At 32.1% G+C, this 14,275-nt stretch overlaps 1 protein-coding gene across 1 annotated transcript; it reads left to right on the top strand.

Annotated features, from left to right (window-relative positions):
* Positions 1–1,990: 1,990 nt before the first annotated feature.
* Positions 1,991–9,799, top strand: LOC110467220. Its single transcript, XM_021524230.1, has 6 exons — positions 1,991–2,152; positions 2,299–2,487; positions 3,395–3,636; positions 3,842–4,048; positions 5,269–5,509; positions 5,813–9,799. Exons 1-6 carry the CDS (start codon positions 2,043–2,045, stop codon positions 5,955–5,957), a joined length of 1,134 nt encoding a protein of 377 aa, XP_021379905.1. The 5' UTR covers positions 1,991–2,042; the 3' UTR covers positions 5,958–9,799.
* The last annotated feature ends 4,476 nt before the right edge of the window (positions 9,800–14,275 follow it).

The following is a 14,275-nucleotide window of genomic DNA, read 5'->3' as shown; positions in this document are numbered from 1 at the left end:
TATTTAATGTAAAATACATACTTAGAATGACATCGTAAGACTCATCTTCATGAGAAAAACATAAGATACTATTGCACATAAAGAGAAGTCAACTCAGTGTAAAAGTTTGAAAATGAATTCTCGAAAGAGATGGTCACTTATCTGAGTAATGATATAAAGTTAACTGATATGTGGAACCACAAAATGGTGGTACAAGAGAGAATTGTTCAAAATGGCAGTGGTCTCTCCAGCAGAGTTACCTGTACTTGTGATGTATTTCTACTCAGATTAACAGCGAGAGGGGCATGTCCCCCACAACAACCGCCATGTTCATTGCTGGAACGCTGGCAGGTAGCGGGCTACTATCTCTACCCAAAATTGCTGATAACATTGGTAAGCTAATAGACACGATGTATAGTAAGTTTATGCAATAGGTTTGTAAGAATATGAAAACATTTAGTAGTTCAATGTGAAAATTTAGTAATTTAGTAAATGTACATACAAAATACAAATGCACCATATATGGTTATATCATCGGCGGAGGACTCGTCAGTGGTAAGGTCGAAAGAACAACTAAGAACTAGACTGAATTTTACCAAAGATGTGTATGGTTATAATAACATTGATAATAATAATAATATACAACATTTATATAGCGCCCTATATAATTTGTAAAATTACTCTAAGGCGCTTTACAACATATGGATACTAGTAATGGTTATAATTGTAAAAACAAACAACAAAAGCTTGCAATCACTTTCATACATTTAACAAGCAATGTGCACATAATTGAACAAATAAAAGGGTGGTATTTACATGACGTCTTTGCAAAGATTCTAAAATGCAGACGTGAAGAGGTGAGTTTTTATGTCCCTATGATTGACTTACAGACAAATATATTCATTATCAAAAGTAAGCATATTAGAAAAGAAAAACATCACGTGAAAAAAATTGCAAAACAATGCAAATCTAGTCTACGAATAACAGGAACAGCAAATGTTAAAGGATTTTTTTTTTAAATCGTCAATCAAAGAGTATGTTATCTAGATGTTTGCAAGCAAAGGTGATCGTTTCCTACTGACGAGAATTTTAATGAACATATTTGTGACGTCATAGAGCAGCATATGGTCACTGGTCCACCTTACAGCAGCTAGTGTCCCGTAGCTACACTCAAACAAATATAACATTTCTGCTCATTTACAGTATTGATATCAAATTTTGTGTTACTGGCTATGCCATTTTGTCTAACTGAACAGTTATTTTAGCGATTTATATAACTATAGTGATGGAGATAACTAGATTCAAAATACATCTCGAACGCTTTTGTAGTATTTAGATACATACGAGATAGTTTCCACTTATTATCTAGGCGATGATAAAATATGCAACTTTTTGTCGTTATATCTGTTATCAGTAAATTTATGAATATTTTCACTTATCGCCACACCAGCTTGGAATAAATAATCTAGGAATGAAGGATATTCGTACAACGAACTGTAACCATGAATTGGAATCTCTTTTATCAGTTTAACGTTAGGCTTAATATCTTCAATAATATTCATCAGTTTGGAAATATATGATATCAAAGTTTTCCTTTCTACACAAACAATATACGTATTAAACATGTCGCAACGTTACAAGACCGACTGGTCTCTTTGTCAAGCTATGAGTCATAGTAAAACTTTGATAACGTTAGGCTTAATAACTCAGAAATTGACATAAACTAATATCGAACGGGGAAATCAGCAACAGATTCTCCCTTTGAGGACGTGATATGTATTGGATTTTATTACGATTAAACACAGTTGGTGTCGTCGATGTAGTAGACAACGCTTCCATTCCGAAACACCTTATGTTTTTTCAATTCTCTCCATGTAGATTTTTTTTCTGAACATATTTTGCGCCAGTTGTTTCATTTACCTTTCGGTATTGCCTCGTTTGTTTTTCTGATGTATCACTCAATGTGATCAAAATGAAAGGAGATACATTGATGTTTTCAACTAGGATGGATGGGACTGGTATTGATTGTACTCTTTGCGATCCTAGCGACATATACTGGTGTAATGCTGTGTGAGGCCTGGAAAATGGCAGCTGATGTATTTGAGGACTGTAGAGGACATGTACAGAACCCTTATCAGCTACTCGCTCAAAAAACCCACGGGAAAGTAGGCAGGTTGGTCGAGACATTATGTCCTTTCACTTATTAAGTCAATATCATCAAATGATCTACCGCATATAGATAAATACAGCACGATCCTACTATGTTGGGTAAGTAGGATGATTCTCTCGATCCTGACTACAACTTCTGTCTGTTTACAGATACACCGTATCTACTTGTCTCTACATCGGTCTGGTCGGATCATCTGTTGCATTAATTGTGGTAAATGCCGATAACATGGAGACACTTTCCAATGCTTTCGGATACGAAATTTACTCATGCTACTGGATGTTGATTATAACAGGGTGCATTACTCCTTTAACCTGGTTCGGAACGCCGAAGGACTTCTGGTAAATATGTGAAAAATGTAGATTATTACGTAAATCTTCCTTTTATGTATGGACGTGTTCAATTCCAATGTATATATATTATGACAGTATGATAATAATGAATAACTTACTCACAAGCTCAAAGCCAAACATGATAACTTTTAATTTCTTCTGTCTGGTTCTTCCTTTTTGTTAGTTTATAGAATTTTAATTTACAAGAAGGTCGGTTTGTCGATTTTCCCTACAAGCGGTTGTTTTGACAAATATATTAATAATCTGTTTGTTATGGGGTACATTTCAGTCTTCCTTGACACCAAGAAATAGTTTTCAATTGTGGGTTGTTTTATGAAAGGTTATGAGGTTTTATTTTGTTTTGTTTGTTTGTTGCCTTTGATCCTGTTGATCATGTATTTTATCGACTTTTAGTTTTGATTTTGTTTTTGTCTATTGCGTTGTGGCATATTTTGTCTTGGTCTTTAACGTCACGGCATAGTATGTCTTTACTTTTAACGTCGCAAATGTATTGAAGTTGTGGTGGATTTTAATGTTTATCTTATGCAAAATGCAAACCCGTGCATGTCGGTACAATACAAATGCTATCTTTAATTTCCCATTATCAATAATGTGTTAATTGAGTATGACCGGGACGTGTTTGACCTTGGCGTGCATGTTTACACAGTTAGTCTAAGACAAATCTGTTTCTGCATTACCTAATACCACGACCTTTTACCTAAATTAACTGTTTAATTTGAGTACAAGTGAACCAAAACAGTACTGCTGATCTTCACGAGCCATAAAATATAAGAGATAATGCACCGTAAATGAAATTGCCTGAAAGCGATAAAGAGATAGGACATTTTTTCTAAATTGACCCTCAACTGGTAGATGAGATATTAAATGATGCATTAACACACTGTGTGTTTTTAAGGTGGATGGCTTATGGTGCGGTATCAACCACGGCATTATGTGTTGTCATGATAGTGATTATGTGTGTTTTGGATGCCCCGAATCAGCCGAACGTCCAGCACACAGACACTGACATACAGAAGATTACCTTAGGCATAGGGATGATAATGTATGGGTTTGGGATCCATTCTAATCTCCCTACGTTTCAAATGGACATGAAGAGACCGATGGATTATAAATTAGCAGTCATCAGTGGTTACATTAGTAAGTTGCATCATACAACGCGGACATAATAATCTACATCATAATAAGTATTTATTGTATACAAACGTAATTGGTGACATTGAGCAACACCTGGAATGTCAGGTAATGTCTTTATGATAAAACTTAACCCGCATTTGTTATAATGATACTTTTCGAGTCTGTTTATCATTTGTTGAATCTTTCACGAATGTTTATTTATTTGCAGTTACCCTCTTCATGTTCCTGCCTACGATGTTGAGCGGATTCCTTGTGTACGGGAAGAACCTGGATGATAACATATTGACGAGCCTTCCGCATGGGGCGCTGTACTATACTGTAGTTGCTGTGATCACTTTACACCTAACACTGGCCCTCATAATATTTGTCAACCCTATTCTACAGGATGTTGAGTTGTTACTCCACATACCAACAGGCTAGTTCTCTTACATCAATTGTTATTCCAGGAATTTATTGAATTCTATTAACTTGATAAAATAAACTTAAACGTTCGATTTTTCATACTGTGTCAGATATATAAAGTAATATTTGTCACAATGTTAAAAATTCACTTTTAATACAGACCAATCAAAACCGTTCCTAACATTAACTGCATCCAAATCCGCATAATTATGTTCTGGTCAGATGCATATGAAACGACGTTAGAATAAGTGAATGTAATAATACACATTTGCTTCAAACATTAAGATATTTGTATAACAACAAAATGGATAACATCTTACAAGCAAGTGGTACCACATACAAGCTGAACGTCGTGGTAGCCTATTCAAATTGGCGCACAGCCTTGTTGTCAAGTGAGACTTCATTAGAAAATGACGTCAAATATCACTCTTCAATGTTCAGCACTTTTTTCAGATGTAATAATAGGTTTGTCGATGTACCTTGAGAATGTAATGAATGGAAATTTAAGTTAAAGATGAAGTTTTGTCCTTGAATATTTCACTTATATGGCAGAATATACTAATAGTTCTGGGGAAGATTATTCCTGCCGTATCCAACTGCATGCGACTAGCATGGCCCCCCCTGCAGTTTCGGGGGGTTCACTTGTTTTCTGTTTAGGAGATACTGAAAAAACATAATTGAACTGATACCCTCACTGCAAGACCTGGGATGTGTTTTTTCTAACATTCCCACTTTTTAAATTTTAGTGTTGTCTCCCTATACCACTCGTCTTCCTATCATCTTAGCTGAAAATATTTGACCCTGAAACCTTTAAATATCCTGTATATAAAAATTACATAAGTTGTTAATTACTAAGCGTTCTGTACTTAGAGCACTTAGTGTAGTGTATAGTTTTTATAATTCCTGATAAATAGAATATAGCAAATATATATCACCGTGTCAAATACATTACAATGAAAACCTTAAAAATGTTTCCCCAACACATTACAAAACATACTTCATCGTCAATACAAATGGAATACATGAAATCTTCATTTCTGAATTACAACTTATACTATAGCGTCGATACAGCAAAAGACGCTGGCCCTTCTGGAACACCTTGTCTTATCCTCCTTGTAATTTTCCAAGGGTCTTCATATCAATATTTTCTCAATTTTCCCTTCTAGTTTTATGAATTTTTAGTTTGAATTATTCATGAGTATTGTACTAATATATTGTATTGCTTGATTGCAGAGTTTACATGGAAAAGGTGTGTCTGCCGGTCTGTAATTGCCGCGTGTCTCTTGTTCCTGTCTGCGACAATACCTAAGTTTAACTCTATACAATCCTTGGTTGGAGGGCTTTCATTTTCCATGCTGGGCTATATTTTTCCTGTACTATGTTACAAGAAAATGTGTCAAATCTATGCTGCTTTTAACTCTCAGATGACCAATACCGATAGTCTTAAAATGATTTCTTGGAAAGAACATAAAAGGTATGTAGGGGAGGAAATCGTCTTCAGGGTGTCATCCAATGATAAATTGCAATAAAAAAAAACTTCCATATATGTCTATTCATTTAAACGGTCGTGCGTAAGTATTCTACAATAAAACTCCCGACATAACTCTCAGTTTATATCAAATATATTCCAGAAAGAATGAAATACAAGAAATACCAAATGTAGTGCATTGGACATAAACATTTTGTTATCATAAATATGGAAAAAGAAACTCTCTTAACAAATCCCGTAAAATAAGCCTGTGTCTAAAATTAAATTTTTAAATTATTTGCATTGTAGAGTAATACCACTGTGGAAAGCGATGCTGAACTACGGAATCCTTGGTTTAGGGGTGTTAGCTGGGTTTGTCACATCTTTGTCCGCCATTATCAGTATCCTCAGTCCGGACTCATTCTCCTTGCCCTGCTACATCAACATCGGCTGATTGAAATCCGGTTCACAACTACGAATGCCGAATCAGGGGTCAATCAGGGTCATATACATGTTCTGGTGACATTTCATTCTAGCAAATCATTGACATTTTATTCTAGCAAATCGGTGACATTTCATTCTAGCAAATCAGTGACATTTCATTCTTGGTTATTAATGACATTTCATTCTAGCAAATCATTGGCATTTTATTCTAGCAAATCGGTGACATTTCATTCTAGCAAATAGGTGACATTTCATTCTAGCAAATCGGTGACATTTCATTCTAGCAAATCGGTGACATTTCATTCTAGCAAATCGGTGACATTTCATTCTAGCAAATAGGTGACATTTCATTCTAGCAAATCGGTGACAATTCATTCTAGCAAATCGGTGACATTTCATTCTAGCAAATCGGTGACATTTCATTCTAGCAAATCAAAAAAAACTCATCAAATGTGTCAGTGTCTTAAAACATGGGTAAATTCAAAAGCATCCGGGTATTCCATGGAGAGATCTCATACTGCTGAGAATAACATACTGGTCAGCCTTTAGAAAATGTATAAAAGCATACACAGTTATCTTTATTTGACACGGCAATAGTGTAAGTGACATAGTTTAAGATGTGCTATGCAATGAATCAATGGAATTCTATGGTGGCAGAGTTTTGCCATCGACTGATGACGTACGAGTTACGTATGTCGACACAATTTGAGAAGATGTCGACATATTCTCAGTTTACGTCAACATAATAATTTATATTATATCGACATATAACTGTATTTTCCGAGATGATTTTGCACGAGATTAATCTCACAAGTAGACAAAATCAGCTAGTTACGGCGTTAATGCTCGGGTGGGACATCGTCTTGCCACTATGTTGCAAAGTTGTTCGCAAATTACAATCCGTGGTTATATTATAGGGCTTTGCAACTATAGCTAATATCTTTTAAACTCCTGGGAAGCAAACAGCTGGTGCTGCTATTTCGGCGCTCACAGCTAGTATTCAACAATTCTAGCATTGTCCAACAACGTACTCTTGTACAGCACAGTGCCGTGACGTGACTCGAACCCGCAACCCTTCGGTCACGAGCAAGGCAAAATGAGGCTAAATCATGCTTAAACCTAATTATTATAAGCTATTAGTGAATCGCATGACAATGTCTTGGAAATATAGCTTAACTACATTTTGTTTTGCATAAATGAGTGGCACATCTGAGGATTAACATTACAAAAATCCGAGTTACCTGCTAACGTGATACTTATCTCGACAAAGTTATCTCTGAAAATGTAAAAATATGTCAACACATGGAAAATGCACAGTTAATGATAATGTTCATTAAAAAAAAATGAACTCACATACCCAAAAAATATATACTAAAGAGGTTCCGAAGGAGTGGTGGTCAGGTAATTATGACAACCTGACTTTGTAAATTTAAAACAATTTTAGAAATACTCTAGCTTTTAAAAAGTGTGTTTCAGGTTTTTTTTAAATCATATAAGGAGTTTGTTTAACATGACTTCCAACTATCAAGATGTTGGAGGCATTTTTTTCCGAAACATTCAGCTGTATAGTATAATGTTAGAAAATGTACGTGTCTCAGTTTCTAACCCATAAATGCTGTGAATCATGATGTCACAATAGAAGACATGGTTACTGTAAATTTCAACAAAATTATCAGTATTATAGATGGCAAGTTATATCAATGGTCAAGAAGAATTTTAACACATATAGGGAGAATAACTGTTCTAAAATCTCTTATCATTGCAAAAATGGATCACCTGTTTATATCTCTCCCTACTCCAAGTAAAGACATATTTCAATCATTGAACAATTTTCTTTACAATTTTATCTGGCAATCACAAATTGATAGAATAAAACGGTCAACAATTGTTCAAATCTATAGTGGGGGTGGATTTAAAATGATTGATTTAGAAAATTTTATATATGGACTTAAAATTACTTGGATTAGGAGAATACTTCTTTCTGAAGACATTGAATGGCTAAACAGGGATTGAATACATTAAAAGTATTCATACAGAAAATCAATTTTGGAAAAAAAAAATTGAAGCATGGACCAAAGTGGCGGAAATGACAAGTATTAAATATTTTGATGACCTATTCAAATCGCGGATATGGTACAATAAAAAATTTAAGATTAATAATGACCACTTTTTCTATAATGAATGGTATTTACAAAATGTAGTATTTGTTGGAGATATAATAAAAATGGATGGAGACTTTTTAAGCTATACAGATTTTAAAGAAAAGTATAATGTTACCACTGGAAATTTTCTACAATACAGAAGCATTTGCCAATCAACTAAATCATTTATGAGAGAAAATGATATAAGATCAAATAATTGATTTATTGAAAGACCATTTATACCATTTCACATCAATGTAATATTAAGGGGTAAAAAAGGAAGTAGAGACATGTACAACACCCTCATTAATAGAAGAAATCTTACTTATACAGAAAAAGTAAAATGGCTATCTAACCAACTTTTCTCCACTGTTAACTGGAGATCTAGTTTCTCGCTCCCTTTTTAAATAACAAGCGACAGTAGCTTTCAATGGTTCACTTTCAGGCTTCTTTCAAAAATACCTCCACTTAATTATTATTTGAAAGTAATTGGAATCAAACAATGTGATTTATGTAATTTATGCCAAGAAAGCAAAGAAACTATAGAACATCTTTTTTTATCAATGTCGAATAACAAATAACTTCTGGCAAGACATACTTAGATAAATATACTTAAAAACTGACCAAACTTTCGAAATAAAAGAAAATATTATACTTTTTGGCAAAACTTCTGAATTCCAAAAATCCATTCCAACTAATATCATCATGATTCATGCAAAATTCTTCATCTACTTCAGCTCCAGAAAAAAAAGAAACCCTAGTACGACTGAATTTAAAAAATATTTGTTTGATATACATGAGATTGACAAAGATAGCCCAAGGGAGGGGGAAATTGAGACCTTTGAAAAAACATGGGAATCATGGTCGAATATTTTCATACCCTAAAGCTAAAACTGCTACAAGTCTATACTATCTTATTTTAAATCCTCTATGGGTAAAGAAATTAATAAACCTAGCTAAAACCCGAGAATACTCGAGAACTATATATAGTATATATAACAACAATCAAGTATATATTTACATATAGTATTGAATATTCTAAATTATGTATGTATATATATAGGTTTATGGTATTCTATATGAATAATGCTGTGAGATGTAACTGATGATTGACATATAATCTTATAAGATTAAAAAGAACTCACATGAAACATATAGCTATGTGTATACATGTTTATGTTTTTGGTTTGTTTGTGTATGCTTATGCATGTATGTATGTACGGATGGATATATGTGCACATTCCTAGGCATGGATTGGATATATGTGTATATGTGTGCATATCTGTGTGCATGCATGCGTGTATGCATGCATATGTGTATACATGTTTAAGCATGCATATATGTATGTATGCATTCTCGATTTTCACATGTATATATGTTCTGATGACTTCCCTTGTAATAATGCTGTGTAGTAATGAAACAGTTTAGAGATCAAAAGTGACACATACTGAAGTATCCTTTTGGTTTGGATTATTGCATAAACTACATGTATTGATTTGTGCTACGTTTATGCATACATGTAGGAATGTGTGTATGTTTACAATATTTTCATATGTCATGTATGTGTGTATGTATCCTGAGTAAAAGTAAATGTGTTCAGTATACATATATGTGTGGCTGTGTGTTAGGGCTGTCGCAATATATCGGAAAACAGGTATATCGCAATACAAGGGTATATTGTTTTGTACAGAGATGAAATATTGCTGTATCTAAATATTTTTTTAAAGCTGATTTTCATGTATCTCAATCTGATTGGTAATCTAACTTTACAAATAACTACAAATTCTAACAGATATGCCAATAAACATACAAAAGGCTTTTAATAGTGGTGGGAATTAGTTCAAATTTTGTAATCGAGAGTTGGTTTAAAAACAATCCTAAATCCATGTGATCAATATTATATATGATAAAGTTTGATAACATTCTGACAACAACTTATCATAAAATCGAGCACATCTTTCTTTCTTTTCTTTTTTTATGTTTTCAGATACATCATGTAAAATATCATACGAGTATACATATATCATGTTAACATATCCTCTCACAGGAGTCACATCTTTGAATTGTTTTACTTGCTTGGGATGAGTTCTGGAGTTCAGTATCTGAGATAAAAAAAAAAATAACCAAACATTACTTATAACTAAAAGTCACATACTGTATACATTTACATCACACCACAAATGCATACACTATAACAAGACAATATATATATCCATATATATATTCTAACTAAATAATAATTTCTATCTACATTGCTATTTAAGTGAACTTCAATTGTATAAAAATTGAAAGTATAAAAATCGTATATAAGTCAGCTTTTTTTTTTTAATATCAGGATATGAAATGTGTATAAAAATGTATACATAGTATACAAGTAAATCCATTTAAAATAAAATTGTGTATTATATGTAGGTGTTTTTATTGTAACACTCCTTCACTCTTTATATATGTTTTCAATTGTATTTCATGCATAAACATATATGGATATATATAGAGTCCTATAACCTATAAACAATCTGCTATGCAAATGTAGGGGGAAGCTTTACTACCTAAGAAAGTAGGAAATCTTATTTTAAAATAGTTACATCTAAATGTCATATGGATAGGTTATTAATGATGTTGTTTTTATGTAAATACATTTTCCCACTCTTCCCATATTTTTTTTATTTGTTTACATGTATTTATGTGAACAACTTTTTCGATTGTATATCTTTGTGCAATAAATTCTTTTAACAAGTTGAAGTTAACTCTGTCTTGTCTTTTTGATGCACAAAAAAATAAGTATTTTGTAAGTAATATAAGGAAGTTGAGAGGTTGTGATGTGACAATGTTAACTGTATGTCCAAACAATATCATTTTTAAATAAAAAAAAAAACTACTGTTTTATTTGTTTTTTGTTTTATCCATTCTTCTAGTTTGGTCCAAATGGCTTGAGCTTCATTACATTCCCAAAACATATGTTCTAAATCTTCTACATTATTTTTGCATAGGTTACACTTGTCATTATTTGTTATGCCAATCTTTTTCAAATATTTATTTATTGGTAGAATTTGATTTTGAATTTTATACTGAAACCATTGTAGTTTTGTATCTTTGGTAGTCTTAAAGGGTAGTAAATAAATTGTATTCCAGTTCAAATATTAGAAAATAGGATTTATTTTCCATTTAATTTCTGATGTATTGACTATGTTTTTGTGGTTTTGCTCTGTAATTGCATAATAGAAATCTCCACTGCCTTTTTTATTTTTAAATAGAATTTGAGTGTGAAAGGTAAATAAGGTCTTACAATAGTATTGTTATTCAGATATACCTTACATTTTTAATCACAGATTTAATGGATGCACACAGACTATGGTAACTTAAGAAATTATTCGATATTACAGAAAACTTGTCTTTGAAATCTTCAAAATTTAGAAATGCTCCATCTCCTTTCATTATGTCAACTACTGTATTTACATTATTCTTATGCCAGTCTTCAAAATAAATGTATTGATTCCCTATCTTAAAGTTAGAATTGTACCATAACCGGGAGGTAAGAAGGTCAGTTTTGGTTCTTATTTTATTTAGTTTTGACACTTTTATCCATGTGTTTAGGACTTCTTTCCAAAATAAATTTGTTATATTTAAGTTTTCAAAGAAACCTTCACCAAATTTTGAAAGGCACTGTATGGAACATATTCCATGTTCAAAAATGTTTTTCCATTCCCTATCACCAGATGTCAAAAGTCTTCTTACCCAAGTAGATTTTAAACTATCAATAAAGTTCCCTATATCTATCATTTTTAAACCTCCTCTGTTGTATTGTTTAATTAGAGTGTTCCTTTTCACTTTATCAATAGGTCCTTGCCATATAAATTAAAAAAAAGTAGAATTAAATGTTTTACTAAAAGCTCTGTCTGGATTCGGTATAGTCATAAAGAGATGAATCATTTTTGAAAGTATTAATGTTTTTAAAACAGTTATTCTACCTATTGGTGTAAGTATTCTTTTAGACCATTGTAGTAATGATTTATCTAAATTTTGTATAGCTTTATTATAGTTAATGTTAATCATTTCATCTAAGTTGACAGAGTAATCTATTCCAAGAAGGTTAAATTTTGTAATCCCCAATTTTATTTTTTATCTATGGTGGTAGACGTCTTGACTGAATTTTTTACTTCCTATCCATATCAATTCTGTTTTGTCACTTTTTACCTTAAGACCTGATATTTGAGCAAATAACTCTAACATTTTGAGTGCCTCATTGAAAGATTTCCTAGAACCATTTAAAATAAGAGATGTGTCATCTGCAAACTTTGAGAGCTTGTGTTCTTTTTTCCTTACTTTGATACCCTTAACTTTTGCATTGTTTTAACCATAATTGCCAATATTTCTGCAAAGTATGAAAAGATATGGTGAGACAGGGTCACCCTGACGGCAGCTGCGTTCTATAGTGAAAACATTGTATAATAGCTGATGAAGTGTCTTTATATAGTGTATTGATCCAATGTCTGATACTCGGTCCAAAATTAAAAAAAATATTACTTTGTCTAGAAACTTCAATGATACCGAGTCGAAGGTCTTTTCAAAATCTATTAAAACCAATGATCCAGGAATGTCATTATTTTTTGTATACTTCATTATGTCATATATTAATCTAGTATTCTCTCCAATAAACCTACCCTTTAAAAAACCTGTTTGTGTATCTGAAATTATAAAATCAAAAATTGTTTTCATTCTGTTGGCTATGCATGCTGAGGCTAATTTGTAAATTGTATTTAATAATGTAATAGGCCTCCAGTTTTTTAAAAATTGTCTTGGTTTTTATCCTTTTGGAATACATGTAATAATACCTAGCCTTTGATTTGTGGAAAAAGATCCTTTAGTATATCCCTGGTTTTGTGATCTCAATATGAAATATTTAAGTTCTGGCCAAAAAACATTAAAAAAATCTGCAGGAAAGCCATCTGTTCCAGGCGATTTACAGTTTTTCATATTAGTTAAAGCTTTTCCAAGCTCTGCTTCTGTTCAATTTCCTTCTACTGTTTCATTTTGATTGTCTGCTAATTTATTTAAATCAAATTCTTTAAGTAAGTTGTCTTGATTAACATCTTCTATACCCTTAGACTGTTCACTGTAAAGTTTTGTGTAAAATGCTTCTACTTCTTTCAGGATTTCCTTTTGTTCAGTAATTATTTCTCCATTAACTTTTTCTAGTTTATATATTGTTTTGTAAGTAAAATTTCTAGACTCCAGACTGCAGAAGTATTTTGTCGCCTTTTCCCCCTCTTCTATCCAGTTAACTTTAGACCTAATTAAATGTCCATTCAATTTTGTTTGTCTGATGGTTTCTAATTCTCCTTTTTCTTGGTGTAAAATATCAAATTTATTTGCTAAATTGTCTTCAGATTCTATCCTATTCATACTTTCCATTAATTCTTTTTCTTGTCTTTTTGTCTTTTTGCCTTCTGTATTGCATGAGAAATACTTGTGCTTCTAATTTCCATCAGTAGAGTTTCTAAAAAAAAGTTGGTCGTCGATTGAAAATCTAATATCTTTATTTTCAATTTCTTCTATATTTCCATCATATGTACTATCTGCATATTGTTTTTTTATACGTTCAATTGTATCTTTTACCTTCTTCACATATTCATTATCATAAAGTAAACTAGTGTTAAATTTCCATAGTCCCTTACCCTGTTCAAAATTGTTAGTCTTTATTTCTAATATAATGATCGAATGGTCTGTTCTATATCCTGGTTTAATATCTGCTTTATCTACTATATTGTTGTAAGGAAGAAATCTAGCCTAGCTTGCTTAATTGGTGTTTTTTTCCTCCATGAGTACCTACGGAAGTCTGGATGTAGTATCCCAAAACAGTCAGATAGATTATATTCTTCAACTATATCAAGTATTTTTTGCCTAGCCTTAGGATTGTTTACATTTCTATAATTATAGGTATCTTTTTCTGGGTTAAGTACAATATTGTAATCTCCACATATAATGATTTCTGTATTGTCAAGTTCATCTAGAGTCTTTTTTTTTTTTTTAAGCGTTAATCTTCTTTTCTCAATTGTAATATCAACAGCTATAAAATTGCCACCTCTATCTTTTTTCACTTCGTGTATATAAAATTCAAAATTATTATTAAACATAATACTCACGCCTCTACAATTTGACAGATAAGAAATAAATATACACTTTAAAC

The sequence above is a fragment of the Mizuhopecten yessoensis genome, unplaced genomic scaffold (assembly GCF_002113885.1).
Source record: "Mizuhopecten yessoensis strain PY_sf001 unplaced genomic scaffold, ASM211388v2 scaffold11165, whole genome shotgun sequence".
In the NCBI taxonomy this organism is placed as follows: Eukaryota; Metazoa; Mollusca; class Bivalvia; order Pectinida; family Pectinidae; genus Mizuhopecten; species Mizuhopecten yessoensis.
This window is presented reverse-complemented; position numbering and strand designations above follow the sequence as displayed.